A 27,100-nucleotide genomic window follows, 5' to 3' on the forward strand; every position below is an offset into this window, starting at 1 on the left:
AATTATCCTTCACTTTGTTTGCCATTTTATCCTTGTAATTCTGCTCGTGTAGATGTTGATACCCCTCACCTCTCACAAGGAATCTAAATAAATCTGTAGTGGAAACCTAAAAATACATACAGTTTGGTTTCTTGTTATCCATTGCTGCTGCCACAGCTTAGAATATAAGGTGAATATGTACAATACATTAAAAGCAAAGTACTTACAAGCTGTATCGCTATCATGAGAACAGTTTTTAGCGAAAATGTCCTGTCACAGAGATCAAAAAGATCCTCCAGACTGGGTCCCAGCAACTCCAGCACCATTGCATTGTATTTCCCACATGGCCCAAAATAATAAACCTGAGGTATCCCATCTGTGAAGAAAAGAGGATAAAATGCATTAAGGTGTTCAATAAATGATGCCGTCCAAACAGTGTCATTTAATGAAAAAGACAACTTTCAGGATATAAAGCATTTTTGTACTTCCTAGGTATCAGGCATCTAAAACCAACTACGTAAATCACACCAGTAGGATTTTCTTTTATTTTTGCTTTTTTTTTTCCAAAATGGGGAGAACAGGGGAGGCACAGTCATTAGCATTGCTGCCTCGCAGTGCTAAAGCCCTGGTTGAATTCTGGACCTGGGGTGCTATATGCAGTTTGTATGCTCTCCCCATGCATGCGTGGGGTACTCTGGTTTCCTTCCAAAGTCCAAAGACATAGTGATTGTGTGATGGGACAGACCACAACTCCCCTGCAGCCCTGAACTGGAAAATCAGATGGACAGATGGACGGATACAGGTGAAGAACAGAGGAGCCAAGCTCATCACTTCATCTCAGCACCAGAAAAAAATAAAATGCATGCTCTCACTACAATAACGTCCTGTCAAAAGAGGGAAAGATTAATGAAACATGCATTTCATTTATATTTTGATTCTGCAATGCTAATATTTCAACATGCTGAGCATTGTAAGAATTTTGAAAGGTAATGACATGCCTGAAGAAAACGTTATGTGTTAACTTTTACTGCGACCCTTCATTTCGTAAGTATAAAATGGCAACAAAAATGGAAACTTAGGCTTGTGAGTACACAGGCTATAACATTAACATAGAGAAGGAAGATGCTAGGAATGTTCTAGTTGGAGAAAAATTGCAACATGAAGTTACTACAAAATTCTAGGTTCATGCATCCATCATTACCACAGTCCAGCAGCACTACTGACCGTAACGTATCTATGGTCATCTAATCCTCAAAAAATACCCGACTTGAAACAAATGTTAAATTACTTCAATATAACAACACTACAGCTGCAGAATCACTGAGATCATCATAAACCATAAACTTCATACAGCCGCACAACTCAGAATAGCCAGTATCTGATGCAGGAATCCCAAAATTTAGCCTGCATGTTTATTTTTCAGTCACGGTCATGTTCCTAAAGTGCTGCAATATGTGCTTTCCAACTGGAAAATATTCCCACAAAGGCACTACAAGCAGGCATTAAAATGGGGTTTAAATAAAATCCCACAAAAGATCACTGAGATGTAATGAAATTCTTACCCTCCTTAGTAATAAAATATTATAAATATTTAATATTAAATGGCATTATAAAATAAACCATTACGAAGTGCACCCCTCTGGGACTGTAAATTTTACACTCTTAAACATAAAAAGAACAGAAACAAACCAAAAGCAATTTATTTTACAGAAGCCTGTTTCAATATGCCATTAGTGTCCTTGTTACTGTTTCTGAGGTGCACTGGACTGTTTCAGAGCTTCTTGAAGTCACATCTCATTGAATATCAAATGGGAGCCAATGTGTTCATTTACATTCTGGTAGCATCTTTAAAATCCTGCAGTCCTGATATTGCAAATTAAAAACAGAAATGGCAGGCAACTCATCCCGCAGGTGCCTAGGGAACACTGCTGCTGGAAGGCTGCAAAGCCAGCCCTGTAATTACCTTTCAGTACCTGAGAAAACTTTTCTGTTTGCCATATAGAGTAGCAGTCTTCCAGGCAATTATGTCAGGGCAGAAAGGGGATGACCAAACAAGAGAGAGAAATCTCTGTTCCTGCCCAGTGAGAATTCCTAAAGAAATTACAGAATCTGGCAGCTTTCCTGTTGCGAATTGTGTGTGAGGCTATTGTAAAAATGTATAGTTTTCTTGACTTCCTGGTCTTGTGAACAAGTCAAACAAGACCAGTCATGAAATCTTTAAGAAGATTGAATAAACAAAAATAGTCAGTACATTAAGAACCTGTGCAGGAACTTTCACAATGTGGTTGAAAGACTTTTTCTAAAAAGACTTCATCACTTTTTTAACCTATCAACTATAGGTAGACCAACATATGACACTGAAACCAAAACGAGCTATAATCATCATTGTATCCAGCAAAAGAAGGTCATGCGCCCTAAGACAAAAGCTCACGGATAACAGATTAAAATTGTATACTGAATAGAAAGGTATTAAAATTCTTTCTATAGTATTCTATTTTGTGAAATAACAAAATGATGCAAATACATAAGTTCATATTATATTTTGAATTCACAAAATGAAGACTTCAAAGGATAAGCACATTTACTTATTTACATTTGCACATAAGTATATTACAAGACTCTTTCAACGTCAGCATTGGCCTCTCAGTCGCAACCAGTTTCCTCCTTGCATGGCTACTCAATTTAGACTTATCGATCTAGGAATATCTAGGAGCCTTCCACTTCTTAATGAACGAATTCACCATTCTCAATGAATATTCAATGTTTTGGGATTTTTATACCCTTTTCTTGGACTGAGTTTTTCTACAGATTTATTCCCGAGTCATGAAAGATCCTTAGTCTTTTACGGTTGAGTCTCTGCTTGACATTCACTATGTCACTGAAGATCCTGAAAGAGAGAGGGGTTTTTCAGACTTATTATGACTTATGACTTCTCCATTTTAATTTTGTGTTACTATTTACTTTGTTTCTTGCTTTAATATGTGGTGTAGGTTTAGTATGCAAAAACTATTAATTGGTGCTTCAAAGTGTCTTGACTGCAAGCTTGAAAGCCATAGAATGTAGAAAATGTACAAAGGTCTGAATACTTTTGCAATGCACTGTATATCCATAAATTTTACATATACATATATACATTAATATAAACAGATTATACTCAACTTATGATTAGCTTCAGTCTTTATCAGTTGACTACTGCATTAAGGACTAAGATTCTACCATAAACTTCCATCTTCAAAATCCAATTTGCTTCTTCACACTTAGTAATTTTAGGTTGGAATCTTAGAGGGTGAACATGCTGGTTTTTCAAGAATACACCTACATACATTTCTCCTTCACCCAAATTGCAAATTTAAGTACATGTTATATTTAATGAAATCATTATATATTTATATAAATATATTTATATATATACATTTATATTTATATATTATTATATGTAACGTATACTATATATACATAGCACAACATTTAACCCAATAAGTGGAATATCAATTTTCTTAGAACCTAATGGCTCTACAGGACTTCTATTCCTTTGAGCATTAGTCATCAAGGACTATAGCCCACACAACAGATACAATCAATTAAAAGAAAAAAAACATCTTTCATAACTTTTAAGATGGCTGTACATACAAACAAAAAAAAAGTAGTCCTCTAGACAGTCTGCATGTGGCAACTTTTACATTTGCATTGATTATCACTCCAAGACTCCAACAGGGGATGTCATCTGTTGAAATATAAAACTCGGTGAACAGAGTTTACATGCCTGCCAGATGTCAGCAAATCTGGTTACTGAATATTTAGTTATGTTCTCAAAATCCAATAAGCAACTTCTTACTATTTCTAAGAAAATGTTAGACAACTGTATCCCCCCCCCCGAAAAAAACATCACAGCAAATTTTAAAAATCTGTATCCAGAGGACTATGGAAGAATGCTTACAGTATATCATATATTATATATCATATATATTAAAGCCGCCACACTAATTACAATATAAAGCTCGACTCCGTAAGCTTTTACAATGGATATTTTTTTTTAACACGGAAGATATCACAGCAATTCATAATAGATGTATTTTACAATCGCACAGCATTTTTATCATATGGTTAAATCTAGCAACAAAATGACAGAGCAATATAAAATACTTTTAGATGAAGGGTAAAGGTGTGTAGCCACACTTAAGTTCTGCTATACTGCCGTTGCATTGCCTATAGAATTACTTTACTTGGCATTAAATAAGACATTTCTATACACTATATTAGCGTACAGAGTAGCGAACAGCATGCTTTTTGCTGAGTGACTAGGGCGAGCCTATCATTGGTCAGAGTTGAACTGTGGAAATATCAAAGTCCAAAATGCATTTCAATGGACACGAGGGCAGGAACCTTGACCTTATAATTAAGATTAATATGTAGTTCAGTACAATATTTCCTTGCAGGTATTGGAAAAATCAATGTATTATTTTTAGATCACTTTCTTACTTAGCTTAAGTCAATTTTTTCCATAGTCCCCTGAAGAAATGCAACATTTTGAAAGTTAGAGCTCATAATGCAACATTAAATCTGCCTTTGTATGAACGCAGTTTAAAGCTAATTGTTTTTAATCTGAACTTCTGTGTAATCCCACTTCTATGGAAACTAAAGCTGCTAACAATGAGCAGGACTGTTTGTCTAGACAATGACACAATTTCCTGTTACAGCAAGGGTAAGCATGCTGTATGCATACTGTATGGCTTACAAAACTGAAACCTGAAAGGCACCACATATTCTCGATTTTAATTTGATCTGTTAGCGATTATTTTAAAACTAATTTCTAAACTATTATTTTAACAGTCTGCTAGTTTGCCCTCAACATTTGCACTGCCTCTGCAATCATAAATCAATAGCATACATTTGCTCAGAGGACAATGCCAGGTGGTTTCCATTTTGTTTAAATACAGTGTACTCCTGTAGTGCCTCTCTGTTCAAGGTCAATTTTTGTTTATTTGAGTGAGTACCACTTCAATATACTGTAGGAGTTGCATCCAGTCACTAGTTTTATTTTGGGAACATACAGCTATGAAAAATGATTGACTAGATCAAGTACTGCACCTGAAGTTGTATAATCTGTTCTTTTTTAAAGACATTTTACCCAAATTATGTACTACAGAAGGTTTAAGACGACCTGCAAAGCAACTGGCCCTTTGCATGTTTTTTTCTTGACTGTCTAACATCATTAAATAAAAGCTTGGATGTTAAAAACAAGACTATCAAAACACACGTAGCATAAATGCCATCACTTCAACTATTGTGTTGGATATTAAATAAGCTTAAGGAAAAACAAAAAGGAAAAATGTTTCAAGACATCATCAATGACCTTCTGGGAGTTCCTTTAACAAACAATAGGTTATTCTCACCCACTTGTACATCCTGTGGTTTTACAATGAAAATAGCCTACAGTTCTCTTTATGAGTAAGTGATTTTGTATGTTTCTGAAACCCTCCAGCATTTGCTCAACTGTCCTAGATCTACAATTTGCAGCTTCCAAATTGCTGCACTGTAAATCACTAGAACAGCGAAACTGGCAAGCAAGTTTATTTTATAGCATAGATCATACTGCTTTTTTTATTCAAGCCCGTTGATGGGAGTGTGTAATAGTTATTTACAATTTTAGACATTTCTCCTCAGCAATGCAAAAGGACAGTAGGTGAATGGTGATCAGTTTGGAATTGTGAACATCTATTAGTTCAGTTCCCAGTGGGTGCACATTTGGGGATATTCTAAATACCCATGGAGGATGCACAAACCCATAATTATGTTGCAACAACAGTAACTTAACTACACCTTTCTTCCCTGACCATTCCCCCAGTGCAGCAGATAGTCTCATCAACGGAGGTGGTGCTGCTCATTTTAAATGTTTGCCCTGCCAGTGATGAAATTGCAGCCGATAATTCTCTTTGCATGTAGAAATTGAATTCCACCATGCTGCATTCCACAGTGTTTGACTCATTTTAAGCATTTCTTTGGACATTTTCTGAAATACCAGTCTGTGTGTACATACTCACACATACCTCATCTAAAAATATTATTTCACAACTCAGATAAGTATTTGTGGTTTGTCCATGTAAAATTGTTTGCCTTTTTTCACGAAAGCACACCATCATGTTTAGTATGAAGACTATACCAACTAGTAACAAGAGATAGAGGTATATAATAAAACTCTGAACTCGGTGTTGCCCATACCATGATATCCTCTTAATAGCCTGAATAGTACAGAACGCCAAAACTCACAAAAGCCCTGTGAATCTGTTAACTGTACAGTGCACAGGGATATACATTTATAAACAAAATTCCTGTGACAAAATAGATGACAAAGGGATAGAGAATACCTTTGATACATAAAACAGTACATATGGTGAGCATATGCACACAAAACAGATGTTCAAACAGGGTTAAACTGGCTTTTTTCAAAATTATATATACTTCCTTCCTTCCTTGTGGTTTCATGCCTCTCAACTTCAAGTATTATTGTAGCTTGGGGGGATCATTTGGAATTTACTGATTGCACATGCAAAGAACTTAAATGAATGGAAAAAAAACAGAATACAGTGTGTATTTTAAGAGGTATATATTTACAAAAGGAGCTCAATTAAAACCTGTTTTAACCAAAGTCATGTGGCAAAACTTAAAAGCTGATCCAACAGTGCTCCAACAGTACTTGAAAGTACTGTCACAAAATGTAAAATGGGCCATATTTATATGATGATGAAGAGCAACACTGATCAATAGATTATATACATTATTCCATTTCTTATGAGTAATGTTCTTTATGGTATTAACACAGATAAAAGGCTGAGGAGGAGGGGGCCCGGAGAAAGGAGAAGAAGAGAGAAGAAAAAATGGACAGGGAGAAGAAACATGCCAGTCGAGAGGAGCTGGATCGAGTCGGCCTTAAAGACTAGATTTTAGTTAAGTACTTGAACCCTTTTTAAGTGAGCTTGCCATTATCTTATTTTTATGAAACTCTTAATTTTGTTTATAATGTTAAAAACATTCTCTCCTAGCTAGTGGGTACAATTATGGAATAAGGGATTCATTTCCAGATGCTTTGGAGCACCCAGATTTTAGGAAGAGAGATTCAGCTCTTAGTTGTATTCATTTTTATTAAGGATACAGGTTTAACTCTTCTGTGGGTCTGTTAGGTATTATACAATATTTCCAAGTACTGTGTTAGCAGTCTGGGTTTTTCTGGTTGGTCAGGATGTAGGCCTCTAAACAGCTAGTTTGTAAATAAGCTAACTTGTATGTTATATGTTGTGTGTTCTGTAGTTTGTGTTATTGTTAATACATACTGTATTTGTTTATCCCAGTTTGTCTCCAGGTCATTCCTTCCATCACAGCTGCGACTAACTATACCAACTACACAGGTATATTCTAGGCATATCCTTAACAATTATCACTTATTTTAACTACTGATGATCCTGCCAGATATTATATTTCATTATCCCCCATACTGTATATATCTGTAACAAAAATAAAACATTGTTATCCACCCTAGACATTTCACAGCTGGTTTTCCCTGCATTTAATTTTATGATAATTACTATGAGTCGGTGAAGATGGCATTTTTCAGTTCAGAGCTTATTTATACGTCGTCTTTGGAAATATAATTTTGAAAGAAACCACTGTGCTTTATACATACATAGATTGATTTCCCATTGCTCTTGTATTAGAGCAATTACAAATGTCGCAATTCATGCAATGCTTTCCTTCAGGATTACCAAAGGACACGTACTGTAATTGCCATTCACTATCAGAAATCATTTACAGTGCATTGTCTGTGCCACTGTATAGAAAAACGTCAAGGAAACATTGCTTTTCTTAAATGACAAAGTTTTGAGGAGTTGCTTGAAGCCTGGATGTTTGTTTTCTTTACCGTCATGTAGACCTTTCTTGCACTCAGAAGATTCTGAAATATGAAAACGGGGATGTTTCTAGTCACTGCAGGCTGAGAACAAAGAAGAGGAAATCAAGTCCAGCTCAAAAACCAAACAGGCTTGAACAGTGTGGGTGGTAAGGCTGCAGAAACATGAATTTGGTTTCCTTTAGATGTGTGAGGATGTAAATGAGCTGCTTGCTACAGTATACTTGAGCTGCTTTGCAGAACAATGCTCAAATAATTTCAATCAACTCAAAATATTTTACCAGAAATCACATCAGAGAAAAACATATTCCATATTGTCTTACACAGCTTAACTTCAATTACACTTTTCAAACTAATAATAAACTGAAATGATCTTACAACCAAGCCAATCAGAGCAAAGAAAGGAAGTCAAAAACCAATGCTGCCAAGACCAACCTAATTTAGAGCGGGTGCATTTAGCAGCTGTCTAATGTTTACACAGGAACAAATACTGTAAACACCAATATTTTCTTTCTTCTCATCTGAATTCATTTCCCAGAGCTGGACCAAGCACACTTTCTTCCTATACATACTCTTAATGCTTTTATCTGGGTATTATTTCAGACATGTCACATATTAGGCCTAGTTGAAATAGAAAATAACCTAAGGCAAGCTGTAGTGATGATAATTCGACTTCCTTTTTTTAAAAATTCTAGAGCGTATAACCACAAATGCTTGAACTGAGTTAAATGCTTGTGGAAGTTCCAGATAATCATTCTGCTAGCATTTCTAAAACAAATCATATTAATTGCATTCAAATAGCACTATACATCCCAAAGGATGGTCATCCTATAGTGTCTCCAATTGCTACACCAGGGCATTGGTTGTTCTTGAAATATGGTGAGGGAGTGTGTTACCCAGTGGTCTATCCACACCAGCAGAAACCTGGTTTTCCTTATACTGTAGGTAGTGCTGGGCGATAATTCGATAACGATAATTATCGCGATATAATTTTCCTCGATATAATTTTAACAAAAGTTCGATAAATGTTCGATATATATGTTTATGCTGCATGCGCACAAAATACTGCGCGAGTGCACGCACGCGTGTTGCAGACTGGGCAGCTAACGTGGTGCTGTTTACCCACACGGTGGTGGCTGACAGGACTGTAGTTAGAGTGGAGAAATGAGCGACACTGAAGCAAATGTAGTGCTGCCAACGACCAGCTCGAAGGACGATGACATCGTCTACAGAAAAGGTCATTCAACTTCGGTAATTTGGAGATATTTTGGCTTTTAACGATCAGACATAAAACAGAGCACTTTAAACATTGTAGTCTGTCTTAGCCATCTTCTATGTGTGTTTTATCACACTGCAGTATTTAATTTTTCTATTAAGATATTTATTTTGTAAATTTTACTCATGCATATTTTGACATAAAAAAGACATACTCTCTACCTCAGATTTGTTTAATGTTTCTGCTGTTTGGCAAGTGTTTGTTGTGTTCTTAAAATAAAGAGTTGTTTAATTTACCAATTAACTGTCTGGTTTCTTCAACTTTCACTCAGGAGAAAAAATTTGCCTTTAAACTTGAAAGAAATAATGATTTGACATTTATCGTGAGAATTATCGATATCGACTGATATGAAAATTTTTATCGTAATAATGTTTTTGGCCATATCGCCCAGCCCTAACTGTAGGTCTCCCATCACTTTGTCATCATGGCATGCCTGTTGTCTTCTCAATTTAAATTAAGTGTACTCTGATCCAACATTTAGAGATCTTAGCACAGCACATTTGTAATCAATGGTATACCAGCAAAAAGAACATTAAAATTATCTGAAGGAGCTGATTATTATTATTTGATCCGTGAGATGTTTCCACCATCAACTAGACTTAAAAGAAATGCATGAGATTTGTTGAGGAATGAGGTATAAAAAGGGCCAGCAAAGCTTAGGCCTAATGAACTTGGAACCTGCAAATTCAACTAGACATTCAAATTGATAGCTTACATAAATTACCTAGCCCTGCGGTTGTACTGCACAGCTCTTGAAAAACAGACAATACATGGTATACTAACACATTGCAATGCTGTGTGGAATTGTAGTGCCTTTGCAAGTTGCTACCCCTGTCCCAGAGAAATCTGCACAAAATACACATTTATGCTGCAACAACTGCACTTAAAGGGAACCTTCATCACAGCAGCATTTGTTGTACTGCAGGCAGTTCATTAAAGTCCACAATTTGTTTCAAGGCAGAATGACATACTATGCCTCAGCTACTCCACACCTACTTAATAAATTAAAGGAAAACACAAAGCGGAGAAAGTGTTTTGCATGTAAAAATGTCTAAGCCATATTACCAGTTAGTTAAAATGAAAACCATACTGCATATCAAAGTAAATGTAAAAATCACTCCACAGAAAGAGTAATGAACCATAATTAAGATGCAGAAAAACTAAGAAAAAAATAAATTACTGCATGCAAAGCTGTTGCCCACAACCTACTACTTTACCATTACTTTTTACATATTATGCATAATATATGAAGGACAATGACAGTTAAGCTTTATGGTCCACCTGAAATTCCACCACTAAGGAACACGCTTGATTATCTTTATATACAAAGTGCTTATGAAGTTAGCGGGCCATTTAAACAACAGTATCAAAGTGGGTGCTATGAAACAATAAGATATAAATGGTACAAGGGGTAAAACGTTCCCATGCATAACAGTATACACCAGAGGGCAAGAAGATCAACAGTATACACCAGACTGCACACCTTAAGAATGCAGTGGAATGCTGGAAGGCATGATGAGCTCATTGTTCCATAGTTCACAATTTACACAGTATTCTAGCTTAAATAAGTCACCTAACTTTATGAAATGCTCTAAGTAAAACAATCAAAGTCACACATCAGATTTCTGTGTACAGTATGGAGAACACAAACATTGCCTAAAATTAAGGTTTCAGTGTCCCACAGGGATCCATTAGCACACTTTTACTGTTTAACATATAGGACACTGTTCATGCTCCCAGTGGGTCTGTCAGCATACATTAAATTTCCTCTGTTATGCTGACAATCCCAGGAATAACTTTATAATCAGACCTTCTAACTAGGTCTGTAAAGCAGTTGGACTTCTAACTTCCCCTGCTGAAGAAGTCTGAATTTCTGGCCATACTGATGTGTTGATTTATTTTTAAATTAAGTATTTATAAAACTGAGATTCTGACATTTGTCCCACCACTGTTACTTTCTGACTTTTCCCTTGAGTGAAATGGTGGCACAGTGCGAGCTTGTCCAATGGTAAGAAACTAAGACATTCAGATTCAGTTCCACTCCCTGCTACTATCATATTTCTTCAGGGGTGAAGTGGTTATTTACCTGAAGAACATTAGTTGAGTTTTGTCCTTTAATCATCCCTGGGGTTAAGAGGGTTACTTCAATGCTATCGCCATTAATTATTTACAGTTCAAAATGCATCTGCAAGAACTATGACGGGCACGAGACAGTCTGAGCACATTAAACCTGTCCTTGTACTTTCAAAGCTGGCTCAAATTGTGCTACTGGCAGGTTGGAGGTAAAAACCCAATATCTTTTTCTCAGCAGTACTACAAACTATCCTGGGTGACACACAAACCATGTTGAACCTTACAGTTTTAAAAACAGTAGTATTTGTGAAGAGATGAGTGGACATTAATTCCAGGAAAATTACAGCATGAAACCTGAGACAGTATTCAGTGCAAAGCATCTCTTACGTCTATAGTATTTACTGAAAAATAGGGAAATGGGTAGTTAAACATTACATCACTGGAGCTAATGAGTACTTTAATACAGACTAAGACTGAAATTATAATGTCAGAAACTGACGAGATATTCTTAGATGTTCTGATTGAGGACTTTCTGCAGATCTCTTTTCTAATCATATACGACCTCACCCATACAATAAATTGCCATTTTCTACTTGGTCCTGTAATTTGAAAAACAGACAACTGTTGAAATGATTAACAATGTTTTGCAGTAACACCACAAAAAGATAATTTAAAGGAAGATGAAGGTGAAAACGTTCTGCTTATTGCAAACGCTCATGTACATGTTCTGTGTAATTTGCTGTTTACTTAGGTCTTTTAAATAGCTTAAGAAGATAGAACAAATAAATGCAACAATATAATGTAGTGAAGTACAGAGTAACAAGAGAGCAACAAAAGCTTTTTCAAAAGTATTTTAAGGAAAGCATAATATGGATTGGCTTGTCCTGAAAACTTCATGGTGATCAGCTGTGAAAAGCCTTTCCATAGCTGCTTGACAGTTTAAAACAGGCCACAACATAGGACACAACAGTTTAAAAAATGAAAAAAGAAACAGGGATACAGAGAATAAAACAGTAATATGTCAAGCAAGAAACTAAAATGGAAACTAGCAAATTAGCAAGCATCTTGACGATCCTAAGACAAATACATTAAATTGCCCAATAAGAACCCACAAAAAAAGGCAGATCAGGGGGAAACCATAAATTCAAAAGCACCACAACTGGCATCTTTATAATACAAAATGCAAAAAATTCTGAGTTCACATTGTCTGGATAAATGTGGCATTTGTTAACAGGTTGAGGAGACTTGAATTTGTCAAGCATCTGAATGACAACTAGAACCATATCTTAGGTCAGATGAAATTAAAATTGGACTTTTAGAATAGGATGTGTTCATGACGATTACGTTTGGTGTATAAAGGGTGTATGCTTGTTAAGAAAACACTCATCCCACTGTGATATATGGTGGGGGTCTACTCTGCTTTAGAGATGTTTGCATTTATGGGTTCTGGAGCCCTTGAGAAGATGAGTCATGAACTCTTAACATATACCAGGCCAAAAAGTGAACATTCCAGCAAGACAGCAAAATGATTAGCCACACACAAACACTCTCAACTGGTCGTCCAGACCTCATTCCTGTCAAGAACACTCTTGGTCCAACGTCAAGGAGGCTGCTCACAAAAGGAAACAAAAAGGTATGAAGGACCTAGAGGAATGGTTAAAAATCCTCCTTAAGAAGTAATGCAAGGTTCTGGCACAATACAGGAGGTGTCTTGTCTGTGTAAATCATGACAGAGTGGGATTTACAGAACACTAACTACTGTCATGGGAAGAAATGTAACCCTCATGTTTCCTGGACTTCAATTAAAAACATATGATAAATTAGATTTTGCCGTGTACAATGCTATTATATATGTAGAATATTTTAAGAAAGACATTATCCAATTTGCAAATCTGTTATGATTGTTGCTCCTATCTCATTATGGGGAAAAATATGTATAGCACAGTCCACCTTCAGTTATTATATTTTAATAGGAACAGATTTACGAAAATGTCAATTTTAAAACTAATATTTTAACATCTTTATGGCAATGTTTTATACAGTGCAATGCAGGATGCCATACCAGTATTCTATCAGTTTTCTCTAATTCAGTGAAGCACAATACATTGAATCCAGAGAAATGTTATTAACCTTCTTTTTAAAATTTGAGAAAAAAAAAAAAAGTTATTCCCAGGATGTGAATTATCCTGGATATTCATATTCACAGGATATGAATTATCTTTTGGCGTCCCGTCCAGGGTGTACCACGCCTTGCCTCCGCTGCTTGCTGCGATAGGCTCCGGCTCCCCCACAACCCTAAATTGGATGAAGTGGTCAGAAAATAAATGGATGCATTGAAATACACGTATACAGGATGTAAATATTTAACCATTTCAACCTAGTTCCTTTTTAATGCAGCAAATAAATTATTGGATAATTTGCAATTAGTGGTCTTCTGAATTGGAGAAGCAACCCCCAGGATACATCTGACTCTACTCGGTCACCACAGGATGATGAATAAGCAGAGGCTGAATCAGTGAAAAATAAAGTTTGTTTTTTTATTGTGGCTACAGTACATTACCACAGAGGTTCATTACACTTGCTTAGGTAGATACAGCCGTATTAAAATAAAATAATATGTTGCTAAAGTACTTTAATCACCCTTAGAAAAAAATGAATGTATGTAGCTAGCTTAGGTTTTTTTCACCTTATACAGTTAAGGTTCTGTTTACACTGTTCTTAGAAATGTGTTATTCAGATGTCTGGAGTCCATTTTTTAATTCTATGGTGGATTAGAAAAAAACATTATTCCACCTCCAGCTGTGGGAAACCCTTCTTAAAGCATTTATGGATCACACAACAATAAACCACTGTCTTACAGTTACGGTCATCCCTCCTATCATATATTAAATCAGATTAAAGTCTGATATTTAGTGAGGCATATCAAGACAGCAAGAGCTGGTTTTACTGCAGCAGACCTGCATCATGGAATTCCCTGTGTTGAAAAAACGGAATCACATTGGGGAAATGATAAAACAACAACCTGCAGCCTGAATGTTCTGTAATGTGACTATAAAGTCCCAGGGATGAGCCCAACCAACAAATACATTGGGAAAGTACATTTCTTCACACAATGAACATAAAGCATTCCCATCATGCAGCACAAACAAGCAATTCATTTCACTCTTTGACCTGTCTTGAGCTCCTGTTTCCACCCACTGCACAGAGATGACAGAATAATTAGCTTGTGGGAAAACTGGCCCTCTTGTAAGTGTGTACGCTTGGGTCTGTGTGTGCTCTGCGATGGACTGGTGTCCCAGCCAGGTTGTACCCCAATGCTTGCTGAAATAGGCTCAGGCTCCTTCATGACCATGAATTGGATGAAGACGTTTTAAGATGGTTGGATGGACCAGCCTTGAATAAAACTAGAAACTCCTCTAAATGTTTTCCAAAACGACCTCTCTCTGACGCAGATAACAAGCTCAAGGTAAATCAAATCGACACGTCCAGTCAGCTAGAATAATGTCTGTCCATCCTTCCACAATATTTTAACACGTCATCGAACAAGTTTTATACAACTTGTCAGTGAACAAGTCTGAAAAACTAATTTAAAAAAATAGCTGCTTGGGGGAAAAAAAAGCAATAGTATTCTAGGTACCCATGAAACAAACAGTGAATTGTAATGTAGGAAAATGTTTTCTTTGAGATGTATTTCACATGATAGCAAAAGATCATTGCAATCACTTACCATTGATCATTTTAATTCAAATTCTGGTTAATTGAAAATACACTGAACAATATTATTTAGTTTCATAGTTTCCCATTTATGCATTTTAATTTACATGATACTTCTGTTACTACGTTACAATAAGTTCTGTAAAAACTCCGGCCCTGGAAGAGTGAAGTCTAATCCTGTTCTAGAATCATACTGGCATTGAAAACAGATTATCTTCTTTCAGTCTTTGTTGCGGATTTTGGTCAACTTCTTTAAAGCTTTATAATAAAAGCAATGCTTGATGCCATGCCTTAAAATGTTTTCTACATAACTTGAATGTTGTGAACATACATTTCAACACTTTTCATTGTTTGACATTCCTACTGTGAATCCCGAGTCCTTGTTTCACTTTTCCCCTGGCTTGACTCTATCCATACCTGAAAGGATTTTATAGAATTGGACTTAATCTCCTTTGCTCTATGTGGGAGACATTTAGTTCCTTTAACCGATCTGTAGATGACAATCCAGAGAACAGGAATTCGTGTTGCTTTTCTTTTAGCCCTTTTTTAGGCTATACCATAGTTTTTGTAGGTGCTTACCAAAACTGAACACTAAATGAATGATCCTTGCTCAGTCCTTTGTCACTCCTACATGTTGTTTTGTAGAGTGACTTTCATCAGAAATCAGAGGCTGAGATAGGTTCCTCTTTTGTGATCCAATGGGAAATGGATTTAGGGTCATTACTGATATTACAAATGTTCAACAGCAAAATCACTTCTTTTGCATGTTTACTTGCAATGATTGCTTTCAGCTGTTTACCAGTTAAATAAGTAGAACAGATATGCTATATTATGATTGGTAAGATAAAAACATGACATATATTGTAAACTAGTATGTTATCACTTCAAAAGCTTTACAATTGTAAAACTAACCTTGAACAGGCACCTATCCTTTTGTACTATAAAATTAGCTTTTCTGATCATTCTAAACCTGACTGAATTAAAGGTAAGCTGTAATTGTGTATTTTGTGTATAAATATTTTAGAAAGAAATGTTGCTGTACAGTATCAATTGTCATTAATAAATATTTGATGCATCTGATCAATAAGTCCTTTGCAGTGCTTTTAAATCAATTAATATTTTAAACTTGAGCCCCTACATCTTTTATCACATAACGAGTAATATGGACATTACAAACAAAATGCACTTAACTTGATGGTAAAAATACATTTCGGCCATCCAAGTGTTAGGTATTTTTATTTTCACTTGATAACTTCATATTCTGTATATAAAACTATAAAGCTTTTGCATTTTGCATACTTTAAAAATACAGGGCATCTTAAAATGATCTTCAATAATTTAAAAATAAAATTCAGCACAATGGGTCCTGAATGTCAATATTAAACCTGCATATCACACTGAAGAAAACTCTCATAGACTCAGCTCAATCAAAATCTTGGAAGTGATCTTCCCAACTTTTGAAGTACGGAGGAAAAAATAAATGTGTAACATAAATCCATATCCATCATAATATCTGATATTTAGGAGATATGTATGATATGAGTATGATGCTTCCATTTAAATCAACAGCCATAACACCTTAAAACATTATAGCACAAACTCACTCTACTTTTATAGATGGTAAAAGTCCACAAAGGCCCTTAAATGGAGAAAACAATATTACTGTTATCCTACTTAATTGGCACCAGTGTTCAACATGTCGAATAGAGTTAAGTCTTTGATCCAGCACATTTGATAACCTACAAATAGGGGACATAAAAAAAATACAAACGCTTGGGTAAGTCAGGAACACCAAGCATACTCGATTAGCAAGGGCTTCCACACAGATGTATCTCATGATTTAATTAAGCAAATAACCTCCCAGCGTGTTTAAGGTCATGTAAAAAGGGGGGGGTGGTGAGTGTTGAGGCACGTTTGCCAGGAGCTTCTGTGACCAAGACAGCTGAAGCTGCTGACGCTTCATGAGCAACAGTATCTAAGGTGACGGCAGCAAGCTTGTCAACCTGAATGAAAGACATCATCAGCAAACTGCAACAGTTGGAGGAGGCTCATACTCCAGGATCGTGATATCTGTGCATTAATACAAAGTGCAAGGCAAAACAGGTGAGCAACTGCAGATCAGCTGACTTGCAAAATTGAAAAAATTGTGATATGTAAATAACACGATATGGTCAAATGACTCATCCTTCACTATGCTCTTGACATATGGATGAGTGCAAAGGCTGAGTTTAGACAAAGAGACACTCTTTTTAAGGCAGTTAATGATATACTGATGGCTTCTTTCTTCGGATCACTTCATCGGCTTCCCTTTCTGGAGTTTTTGATACCATCAATCACAGTCTCCTGCTGGACCACATTGAAATGGATCACTTCTGCTTTCCCCTACCAGAAACGAATTCAGAAATCAAATGCTTCATTCAGTAAGAGACAGGGCTTTGTCTTGAGCAGCATCACAGCTGTAGATCACCGTATGCATGCTGCAAAAACCTCCAGAATTTACTGTACATAAAAATAGAAACTCCTATTCTATAAATGTTTAGGGGCTATCTCTTATGTTGCACTGTTAACTTTTTAATCTGATTCAATACAGCTGTCAATTGAATAATGTTTGCTCTGTGACTTGTCTTTCCTTTCTTAGTCTATTTATAGCTCATACTCTTTTTAAATCCATGTTCATATTATTACATTCATGCTCCATCAGCTAATACTTATATAGATGTCAACAACCTTCAATCCAGGATTTTTCATTTTAAGATTTTGACAATGCTTTACTGCTGTGCATAGTGACCTTTTGAATACATTTGCTTCAGTAAGTATTGATTTTTGCCTTAAACCAAATTAAATGCTACAGATCAGCATTTGTGGCCTCTGTTGCTGCTGTTAGGGATAATTGAGCATATTGTTGAGGTTCTTTTTAAAAGTATCATTATTTTCTCTACTAAAACGTGTGTTAGTGTTTTAACAGCTGATTATTGTGCTTGTCACTTGTTAGCCTTCTGTAATGTAATGTATAATGTACAAAACATCTGAGTAAAAAATATTTTAAATTACTGGCTATTTTTTATGGATTGGGGAAACAATTCCAAATTGTTCTATTTTATTTTCAGTCACTTTTGTTTGCGAGGAATAATTTCCATTGAGAATGTTATTCAAAGCCTCTGCACATCAATACACCACATTGTAGAAAATCTATGCAGCTTTTCAAAATAAATTACCAACCTCCTGATACAGACTGTCCTCTTAACACTCAATTTTTCTTTTGCCTGCATATCAGAGAGGGCAGAACACTGTCAAATTTCTGAGTGTTCTGATTTGTACAGCCTCCCCCCCCAGCTGTTATGAATACATCACATTCTTCATAAGGTGACAGGCTCTTGCTGACAGTTTTGCAGGGCATATATAAAAGGTGACTGAAAGTTCTGACAATCTCAGCCTTCAGAATTTTCACACATGGCACTATCATATTGTTAGTATTCATATCTTGAAGGCAATGAGATACTTTCAAATGATGCAAGACTCTCAATTAAGCCACTGAACACGTTTCTTACACTAGCAGCACGTTGATGTGGAACATTAAGTACTCATTTTGTTTGATGACATTCAGGATTTGGTGGGTCATTCTATGCTCGGAGTTCCTATGCGGACATTTTTCAGTTTACATTACATTTGATGCACAAGTGGATATGTCAAGACTTTAGAGGAAGCTTTACATAACATTTATTTGACACCCCTTGTTTAAACCACCTTTGATCTCCAGCTACAATGCATGAGCAGAGCAAAGTATGTGTTATACTTGCACACGTACGCTCTCCAAATTGTGATGTTTTGGAGTACAGGGCAAGATGATCTCAATAAGTTACAGTATTACACCAGAAGCATCCTTATCACGTGTTCTCAAAGTCATGTAAAGAAGAGTCCATGCTTATTCTGGCATTTTGTGAAATTAAAGCAAGTAACAAATGATATGCTCTTCATTCATAAAAAAATATGCAATTTTACATTACAATTGCCAGCAGTCTTAACACATTTAATTAAAATATCTGAGAGGTCTCTCTTACACAAACTCTGTCATATTACTGCAGCCTTTTATGGGAATGCCCAGAATTAAACATTCATTAAGCACTAAACCACAAAAAACAACTTACTGCTGCAAAACATTTTAAAAAACCTTGCCTTTGGTAGGCCTTCAGCTAAAATAATAATTATTGCTTTGCTGCTTTCTAATTAGAGAAAATGTAGCTTAATCATCCAAAAACTCAACTCAAAAATTGTTCTCGTGTATAATACTATATTTTAAAAATCCACTTGCACCATCAACTTACTTTACAAGTTATTTTTGTCAGGCTTGTAAATCCAGATTACAAAAGGTCCATGGTATACAGACGTGCGGTTTTTTACTAAATATAAGCAATTTATTTGACTTTAAAACAGCAAATACTTCAGAGACACCATTGACAGCCTACAGCATTTCATATTTTGGATGCACTCCAAAGCAAACTAGTGAAAACCACAAGAGAGTTAGAATCAACAACATTTCCAAAATATTAAATGAATCTACAAACTATGCCCTGGGTTATGTAAGATTCCTTCAATATTAAAAAGGTTTATTCACTAATCTACACTATTTTATTACTTACAGCCATGCATGATTCAGATTTTCTCTTTGGAGAAACCCCTCATTAAACATGATTGTGTGTTGATAACACACTAGCAAACACTGCATATAATCACTACAGTGATACACATCTGTTACTAAAACAAGCCATTAAAAGCTGCATTACAAAGCCACATCCAGCCACACAAATCTCCTTCTGGTAGCTACTAACAGAGGTGTCATATGGCATCACAAGTAGTAATGCACATACTGTATGCTTGAATTCTTATTGCACATGGAAAGTCACAGTGCCAGAAAAACAACAATATCTGACAGAAAATATATTTATGTGGTCTCTGTATCTAAAATAACAAAGACCTAATGATTTACAGGCTGTTTGAATTAAAAACTTAACTAAACTCAAATTCTATTTAAGAATCTTGAACTAAAACCAAATTCTATTTCACAGCTACTGCTCAAAACATATATTCATAGATCTGACCTGTATCTGAACAGCATGAAGAGTATAAGAGCAATAGGTGCTAATGATACTGAAAAAATAAAAAAATCGATTTCCATTCATCCATTTTCAGAACCCGCTTTATACTTGGATTCAGAGCCTCACTGGGTGGCACAGGTCACAAGGCAGGACTAAATAACTGAATGACATCTTAGTCCAGCCAGAGGTGCAATACAGAGAAGCCAATTAACCTGAACAGCATGTCTTTGGACTGTGGGAGGAAACCAGAGAGCTCAGAGAAAATCCATGTGGACATGGCAAGGAGCAAACGCCTCATATTCTAGTCGAGACTCAAACTATGAAGCAGCAGTGCTACCTGCCACACCACCTTGCGGCCCAAAAAATAAATGTCTTTCTAAATCAAACCAGGTTTGCAATCTGTTCACTATGCAGATCTTCAGAACAGATTCAGTCTTCTGGCTACTTTCACTAAATTAGGAGTATAGTACATTTGATGTACTAGAGACTGGCGGAGCACTTAAAAGCTTTCTGCACTTACTGCATGCCCTCTGGAATAGGCAAATAAGTATCAAAAACTGTAATTTGGTCATATAAATTAACTTGTTCACACCACCTACCAACTTCTTTCAGGCCAATGTATAATAATTATGATAAGATTGTGCCAAAGTAGAGGCCATTAACTGGCTTCTGCAATTTTAACAGGACTGCAGCAGCAGGCAGCACATAAACAACTCCTTCCATAACAACTTTTTCGTAGTTACACAGTTGTTCAAGCTGCCTCTCAATAATCCAGTGAGCTCTACAACGCCAGTGTGGGACTGGTCTTTCGAGTTTGAAAATGCCTTTGGAAAGGCAAAATACAGTTGTTACAGTGTCTAATTAACATGTAATTGTGAATGTAATGGAAATAATTTGAATCTCTTAAAGCACAACTGATGGCCTAACCATATAAGTTATGCATACTGTATATGGAAAAGCCCAACTAATGACAGAACTGAGTTAGTAGATACATCACTATAAACAAAAAATGTTTTCACTCTGTGGAACAGTCTCAAGTAGCAGCCCAGTTATTCCAGTTACTCTTTAGTAACAGAATTAGAAGTCAGTAAATGACATAACTGACTGGATTTATATGTCTCAACACAATAAAAGCTCACATACTGTATGAAGCTGGATACAGAGTACTGTTCTATATACCTTTGAATAAAACTTATTTTAAAGGGGGAACTCCAAAGCTATTTTTATATTTCGGAGTTAGAAAGAATCGGCATTGATGAGTGCATTTCAAACCACAATAGAAGTAAAACATACACAGTTTGAAGTTGTAAAACCTCCAATTTACAGAAAAAACAGAAGACATTTCCAGGCACGCACCGCACCATGTTATTAGACTCACAACAAGGCAACAAAAACTTCCGGTGACGTGAAAAGGCCCTATTAGATTGTAAGAAGCAGACTTGTGAATTCATCTCTCTTAATCCGACAGAAATATTGCTCTCAATTTCGAAACGGTTTTGCCAATAAATATAACTTACCTGTTAACTCTGCATGCAGATCACGTTGGAAAAATTCTGCAGTGAAATATCTGCCGCACAACCTGTACTTATTTGCTCGTACATTGCATTACATTAGTTACTACAGTGAGCAGGAAGGGCTACATCATGTCACAATTTGTGGGAACTCTCGCTCTTGACGAGACCGGAGGTTTATAACAACATGGCGACTTATAGTACTTCACAAAGTTCATGATTTTGTGCTTAATTCAAAAGTCAATTTTTGTCAAAATTTCCATACAGTCAACGAATTTATTTTGTTACCGAGATTTAATAACCGAGAAATTGGGACTGATGTTCCCCTTTAAGCTCATGGCTAGTCATTCTACGATTGTATAAATCCATGAGAGTACGATAAGTAAGTGTAGTTCATGTCACTAGATGTGAAAATGCCTTAGAAGCAAATATTGCTACCTACAGCATTCCTCCAGAAAAATTCCTATCTGACTTTTTGGTTTGGTTGCTGTATTTGCTGGTTGCTAGACAACATCCAGCGTTGCACTTCCTATATGTTAAGTGCAATGAGATCTTTTAGAAAAAAAGGATTATGCAGATCCAAGCAATTATTATTAATTGCTTGGGTAACTTGTATCTTAAGGTGCTTTTATGCCAGCATGAAGAATACATGATCAATAGTACACCACAATCATACAGGCTTTATTAAAGGGCATCTTGCAGCATTTCCTCCACATTACACACTTAGGGAGGTATTGAGCAGCTCGAGAGAGAACATTTGCAGTCAGGACTAGATAATATGGGCTTGAGATAGTTTTATACATCAATTTTTAGCAATGGTATTAACAGTCAACAGGTGTTCTTTCTAGTTTACAATTTCTAGGGGTGCTCGTCAAGAAATCTCACTGTTCTCTCGGTTGTTTGCCTTGTCTTTGGAGTTATTACCTCAAGTAATGGGTTTATCTACTATAAAACCTATTTTTGCTAAGAATACAGGAGGACATCATTTGCAAGGCATATGTCACAGAGATGTCCACAAATGGGGAAAACTACAAATAGTGTACTCTTCTGCACCAAAAGCAGCCACATATTCAATAAAAAAATGGAACAATGAAACAAACATAATATGTAATATTAAACATTTCATTAGACTTACATTTAATATACTATTGCGTATATTTTTCTCTCTAGTTCTGCACACTTGTGTATGCTGTACACTGTATCTATCATCTATGCAAGCTTATCTATTCAACTTTCAACATAAAGTCAACATTTTGGCCCTTTGGGCCTCTCAAACTATCTGCACTATCATTTCCATTTATTTTAGTTGATAAAATTATGGGTATAGATTATTGAAATAGAGATCTATTGTAGAATCTTAAAAAAACAAAATTAGTCAAACACCATGAATCTGGCCACCTTTTTCACACAAACAAGCTCTTCAATGGGCAGTGGTTTAAAGCTATTGCTCTTTTACTGAGGTTACTATCCTCTTGTGAGCACAGAGTTCTAGGCAGGAAGTACTGTACGTAAAAAAATGTCAAGAAATACTAAAAATGTATTGGCCGCTGGTTGCACAGAACGGTATCCACCATAAAACTTTACAAAGTGACGGAAATACTTCTGTACTTCTTGTAACATCACCATGGGTTACTGCCAAAAGGGCACTATAAATCAGAATCCAGATCTGAGTCGCAAGAGAAAGGCTGAAACTGAACCCAGCATCTGCAACTGTAACTCTAACTTTTCAAGAACTAGAGGTCATGTGTGGAAACTATGTGGAAACGGCCGTGGGATTGTGAAACCAAGTGCCATGTTGTTTAAGTTGAAACCCCAGATTCTTTCAAGAAACGGCTGGATAATATCATCAGATCAATTAGCTAATATCTAACAAACTGTCTAGACAGTCTGTATGACATCTTCTTGATTGTAACCTTTCTCATGTCCTAAACTACAGTATTGCCTTTGTTTCAAAGGTCTTCTGAAAACAAAGTCAAGACTCCCTAATCTCACAGGGGGGGCTCTTGGTTATACAAACATCCTGCACAACGCTGGACAACCAGAGATCACATGATTTGTTTCAAACAGAATGTAAAAACTGGTGGTACGATTTTGTCATCAATCTAACGGAGCTGTGAATATCTACCCAAATTAACTCAGTTTCACAAGCAAGAGCTTAAAGAACTAATTAAGCAGGCTGGTTGTTTGTAGTAACTGATGAATCAGATCTGGAGATCTCTGAAGTTATGCCATTCCAACACCACAAACCTGGCTAAGCCAAAACCACCAATTGTCCTTAGCTCTTAGTGTAGCATTTCGGCACATGTGAAGGCTTTTAGTGCTCAAAGGTAATCAATGAAAACGAACTAGGTTCCAATGCTCAGATTGAATTCAAAACATAAAGCCATATATATGTTTATATATATTTTTTAGATTTACAGGGTTCCATTTTTTTTTCCCAATTTGTTAGTTGAAACTAGTGCCATATAAAGTAGGCTTTCCTAACCGGCATGGATGGAGGAATATGAGGCGCAAGATAGTCAATAATGTCAGTCTTTTAAACTTTTAAGTTATAACATAATCAATAACAATAACCTTCTGCACAACCACTCATAAGACTAAATTTCCGTAAATCATAACTAAATGTTATACATTGTTTTCATATTTACAACTATTTCTCCCTATCTCTGCCTTACTTGCTAGTTATATCCCCTGAAATTATACAGATTTCACAATTAATTGGTTTAAGTATGTAATACTATTAGAACATTTTGCAATGGAGAAATACCACCTACCTCGGAATATACTGACAATCCAACACCTCAAATCAACTAATACTGAGATTTACTTTTCTTTATGTGCACGCCATCGCAGTAAACACTTTAAATTAATTTAAATTGCTAAATAAAACAAATGACTAGACATTGGCTTGAATATATAGACAACTTTCTCAATTTTCTACAAACGTACCTCTCTATAGTAAAATGGCATGTGCATCATTTCTTACAGTACTGCTAATTGCACCAGTGCTTCTATCTAAAACTGCCCAACTGATGTTAAGGAGGCCTTTGATTAGAGAAGTGGGAGTTGATGTACCACTGTTGGAGCGGAGTAAATTTTACCACGTGATCTAAATGTTTTACTATTGAAAATGTTTTTAAAAAAGCATGTTTCAAGGTGGATTATTCCCTCATTTGAAAAAAAACAGAGAAAGCATTTGATTCTTTATCTGTCATCAAACTAAACAAATGATCATTTAGAGAAAATAAGTGGATGCTTCTGTACTCAATATATTTGATAGTTGATAGATATATTTGATAGATATAAGGGAGAGCTCAAAGAAAGGTATTAATCTTATAAATAAGTACTATTGTTGAACAAAGGAGGCTATCTGTAGAAGGTCAACAGTGTTCCATTGTGCAGTACAGGCTTTGCTCAGTACAGTGGTAGGCAGCAGTATCAACCCACACAAGAGTTTTAATTTAGTTCAAGTCCTCAAAGGACCGATCTATTCTCAAGATTTCTGGTTAATTAACAGGACCACAAAAAGACTGAAGTCCCAAAGCTTCTGTCCAAAGTTCCTTGCAGGCAGAAACTTTATTGATCAGTAATTGTAGGAAAAAGTGGAACAGAGACTTTGAGACTCATTTGCAACTCTCACGGTAGCCCTATAATCTTAAAATGTTATTGGTTAATATTTTATTACGGCTACTAAAATAAAGAAAATTAGCAACTAAAACCACAATCAGAGATATGAAAAACCTTGCACACTCTGCCAAAAATCATCAAAGCAAATACAAAGGAACAGTTGTCGTTTAAAAGAAAATGTGCACAAAAAACTATCAAGATAGCAGCCTTCAGTGCAACAGGTTACCACAAGAGTCAGGAAGAGAAAGAAATCGCACAGTGGGCAGTACAATTTCACGTCACATCAGTGGTACTGAAGCTTTCATTTTTTAAATGAGCTGGGAAGTATAAAGCGAAAAACGAAACCTTTGAGAATTTAGAAAAAACAAAGAACATCTGTTGGTGTGCTTTCTTGTATCGTTTAGCTTACCCATACGTTTATAAGACAGAAGAATTTAAAATATAGCTGAGGCTGAGTCCACTCATTCCAAAACTAATTTTGGCTTTTCAACATGAAAGACGTGTACAGTAAAATGCAAAACATACAAACGGCACCTTTAAAAAATATGGCACATGAATGTACTGTACAGTGCAACAGCAATAAGAAAAACCCTCTGATGCTTACCTCCTGATCCTAACTGCTTGTAGAATCTATATTCCAAGTGTAACTGTGGTGCCCTGGACTTCATTGGTTCCTATTTACAAAGGAAACAGAAAAATAAGGACTGCCCATATATGTAACAAACATATAAAAGACGTACAGTAGAACAAAACATACTTTACTCACCAGCTTAATTGCCACATATTCATTTGTATACAGATTTTTACCTGTAAAGCAAAAAAAACAAGGGGAAAAATTAGATGCTGCTGCTGGTTTCAAAATGCATACCTTTATTTGTACTCATGTTAAAAGAATATCCGCACCATTAATGAGTAATCGGTTATTCTAACAATCTTAAATACAACAAGTTAGGCTTAATGTGAAAATGAATGTTAATTTAATTGTTTGACTCAAGCTGCTAGATGTATTAACCAAGTAAGATCAAATTACCATTCATGGAAAGATCCCAAAGAAATGGGATCGATATAGGTTTAATACATTATCATTCGCACTCATAGGTGAGATACAGAATATGGAAAGCTAGTCTGACTATAGTGATTTCTTAAAAGTGAAACAGTGAAAAATCGTGAAAAAAATTGGCATAAAACAACAGAAGAGTTGAAAACTATGTTCTTATTAAATTACTCGTATCAGACAGATTTTAATAACTGCAATAATGAAATGACTTAAACACTATTAATGGGAAATTAACGTTCCTGACAATAATGTATAATGATTTACGTAGAAACTCTTATCATGCTTCTTATATCATATTTAAAACAATAAAAGGACTGGCTGAGTAAAAAATAATCCTCTTGTACGACCTTGCAAATTATCTCTTACTAATCTCCTATTAACTAGGATACATCAGTATTTGGCACATTCTATGAAAGCAGAAGACAAAGCTTTATTAATTGTGCAATCATCTACTTTGTAGCACAGCCCACTCCTTTGCAATATTAATTCTGTAGTTGTGAGGCTCCAGTATAAGATAACCGAATTCATTAATTGTTAACAAATCTCTTTTTAAGATATATTTGATATTATGAAATACCTACATCAGTGACAAATGTGTTCCTGAAATGATGGGGATTGCTTTCAGGACGGACAAATCTTCTCCTAAATTAATTTCTTCTATGTTAATACCATGTCTAAATTATTTGGTAGTGGTAGAATAACTGCTCGTACTGTGTGTGGTTTTGTCACTGAGGGCCTTCAATGCCATATTCTTGACTGACAAGACTAGACATTTCCAGTCATACACATAAGCAATAGTATCAGTGTCACACTTTGGCTATATCAGGTAAATGCAATTACACAAAGCAGAAAATACACTGCAAAATCTCT

General features: G+C 35.8%; 1 protein-coding gene across 6 annotated transcripts in view; it reads right to left on the reverse strand.

The window, feature by feature from the left end:
• LOC148673429 (casein kinase I) overlaps positions 1-27,100 on the reverse strand; it is a 73,964-nt gene that overhangs the window by 17,139 nt on the left and 29,725 nt on the right. For all 6 annotated transcript variants that reach the window (XM_088629881.1, XM_088629882.1, XM_088629884.1 and 3 more), the window contains exons 3-5: positions 25,940-25,980; positions 25,778-25,847; positions 207-355 (exon numbers count right to left, since the gene is read on the reverse strand). In XM_088629881.1, the coding sequence (XP_088486007.1) occupies positions 207-355; positions 25,778-25,847; positions 25,940-25,980 (260 nt within the window). The remainder of the gene's footprint in view (positions 1-206; positions 356-25,777; positions 25,848-25,939; positions 25,981-27,100) is intronic.

This window comes from Lepisosteus platostomus, chromosome 4 (genome assembly GCF_059453375.1).
Source record: "Lepisosteus platostomus isolate fLepPlt1 chromosome 4, fLepPlt1.hap1, whole genome shotgun sequence".
Taxonomy (NCBI): Eukaryota; Metazoa; Chordata; class Actinopteri; order Semionotiformes; family Lepisosteidae; genus Lepisosteus; species Lepisosteus platostomus.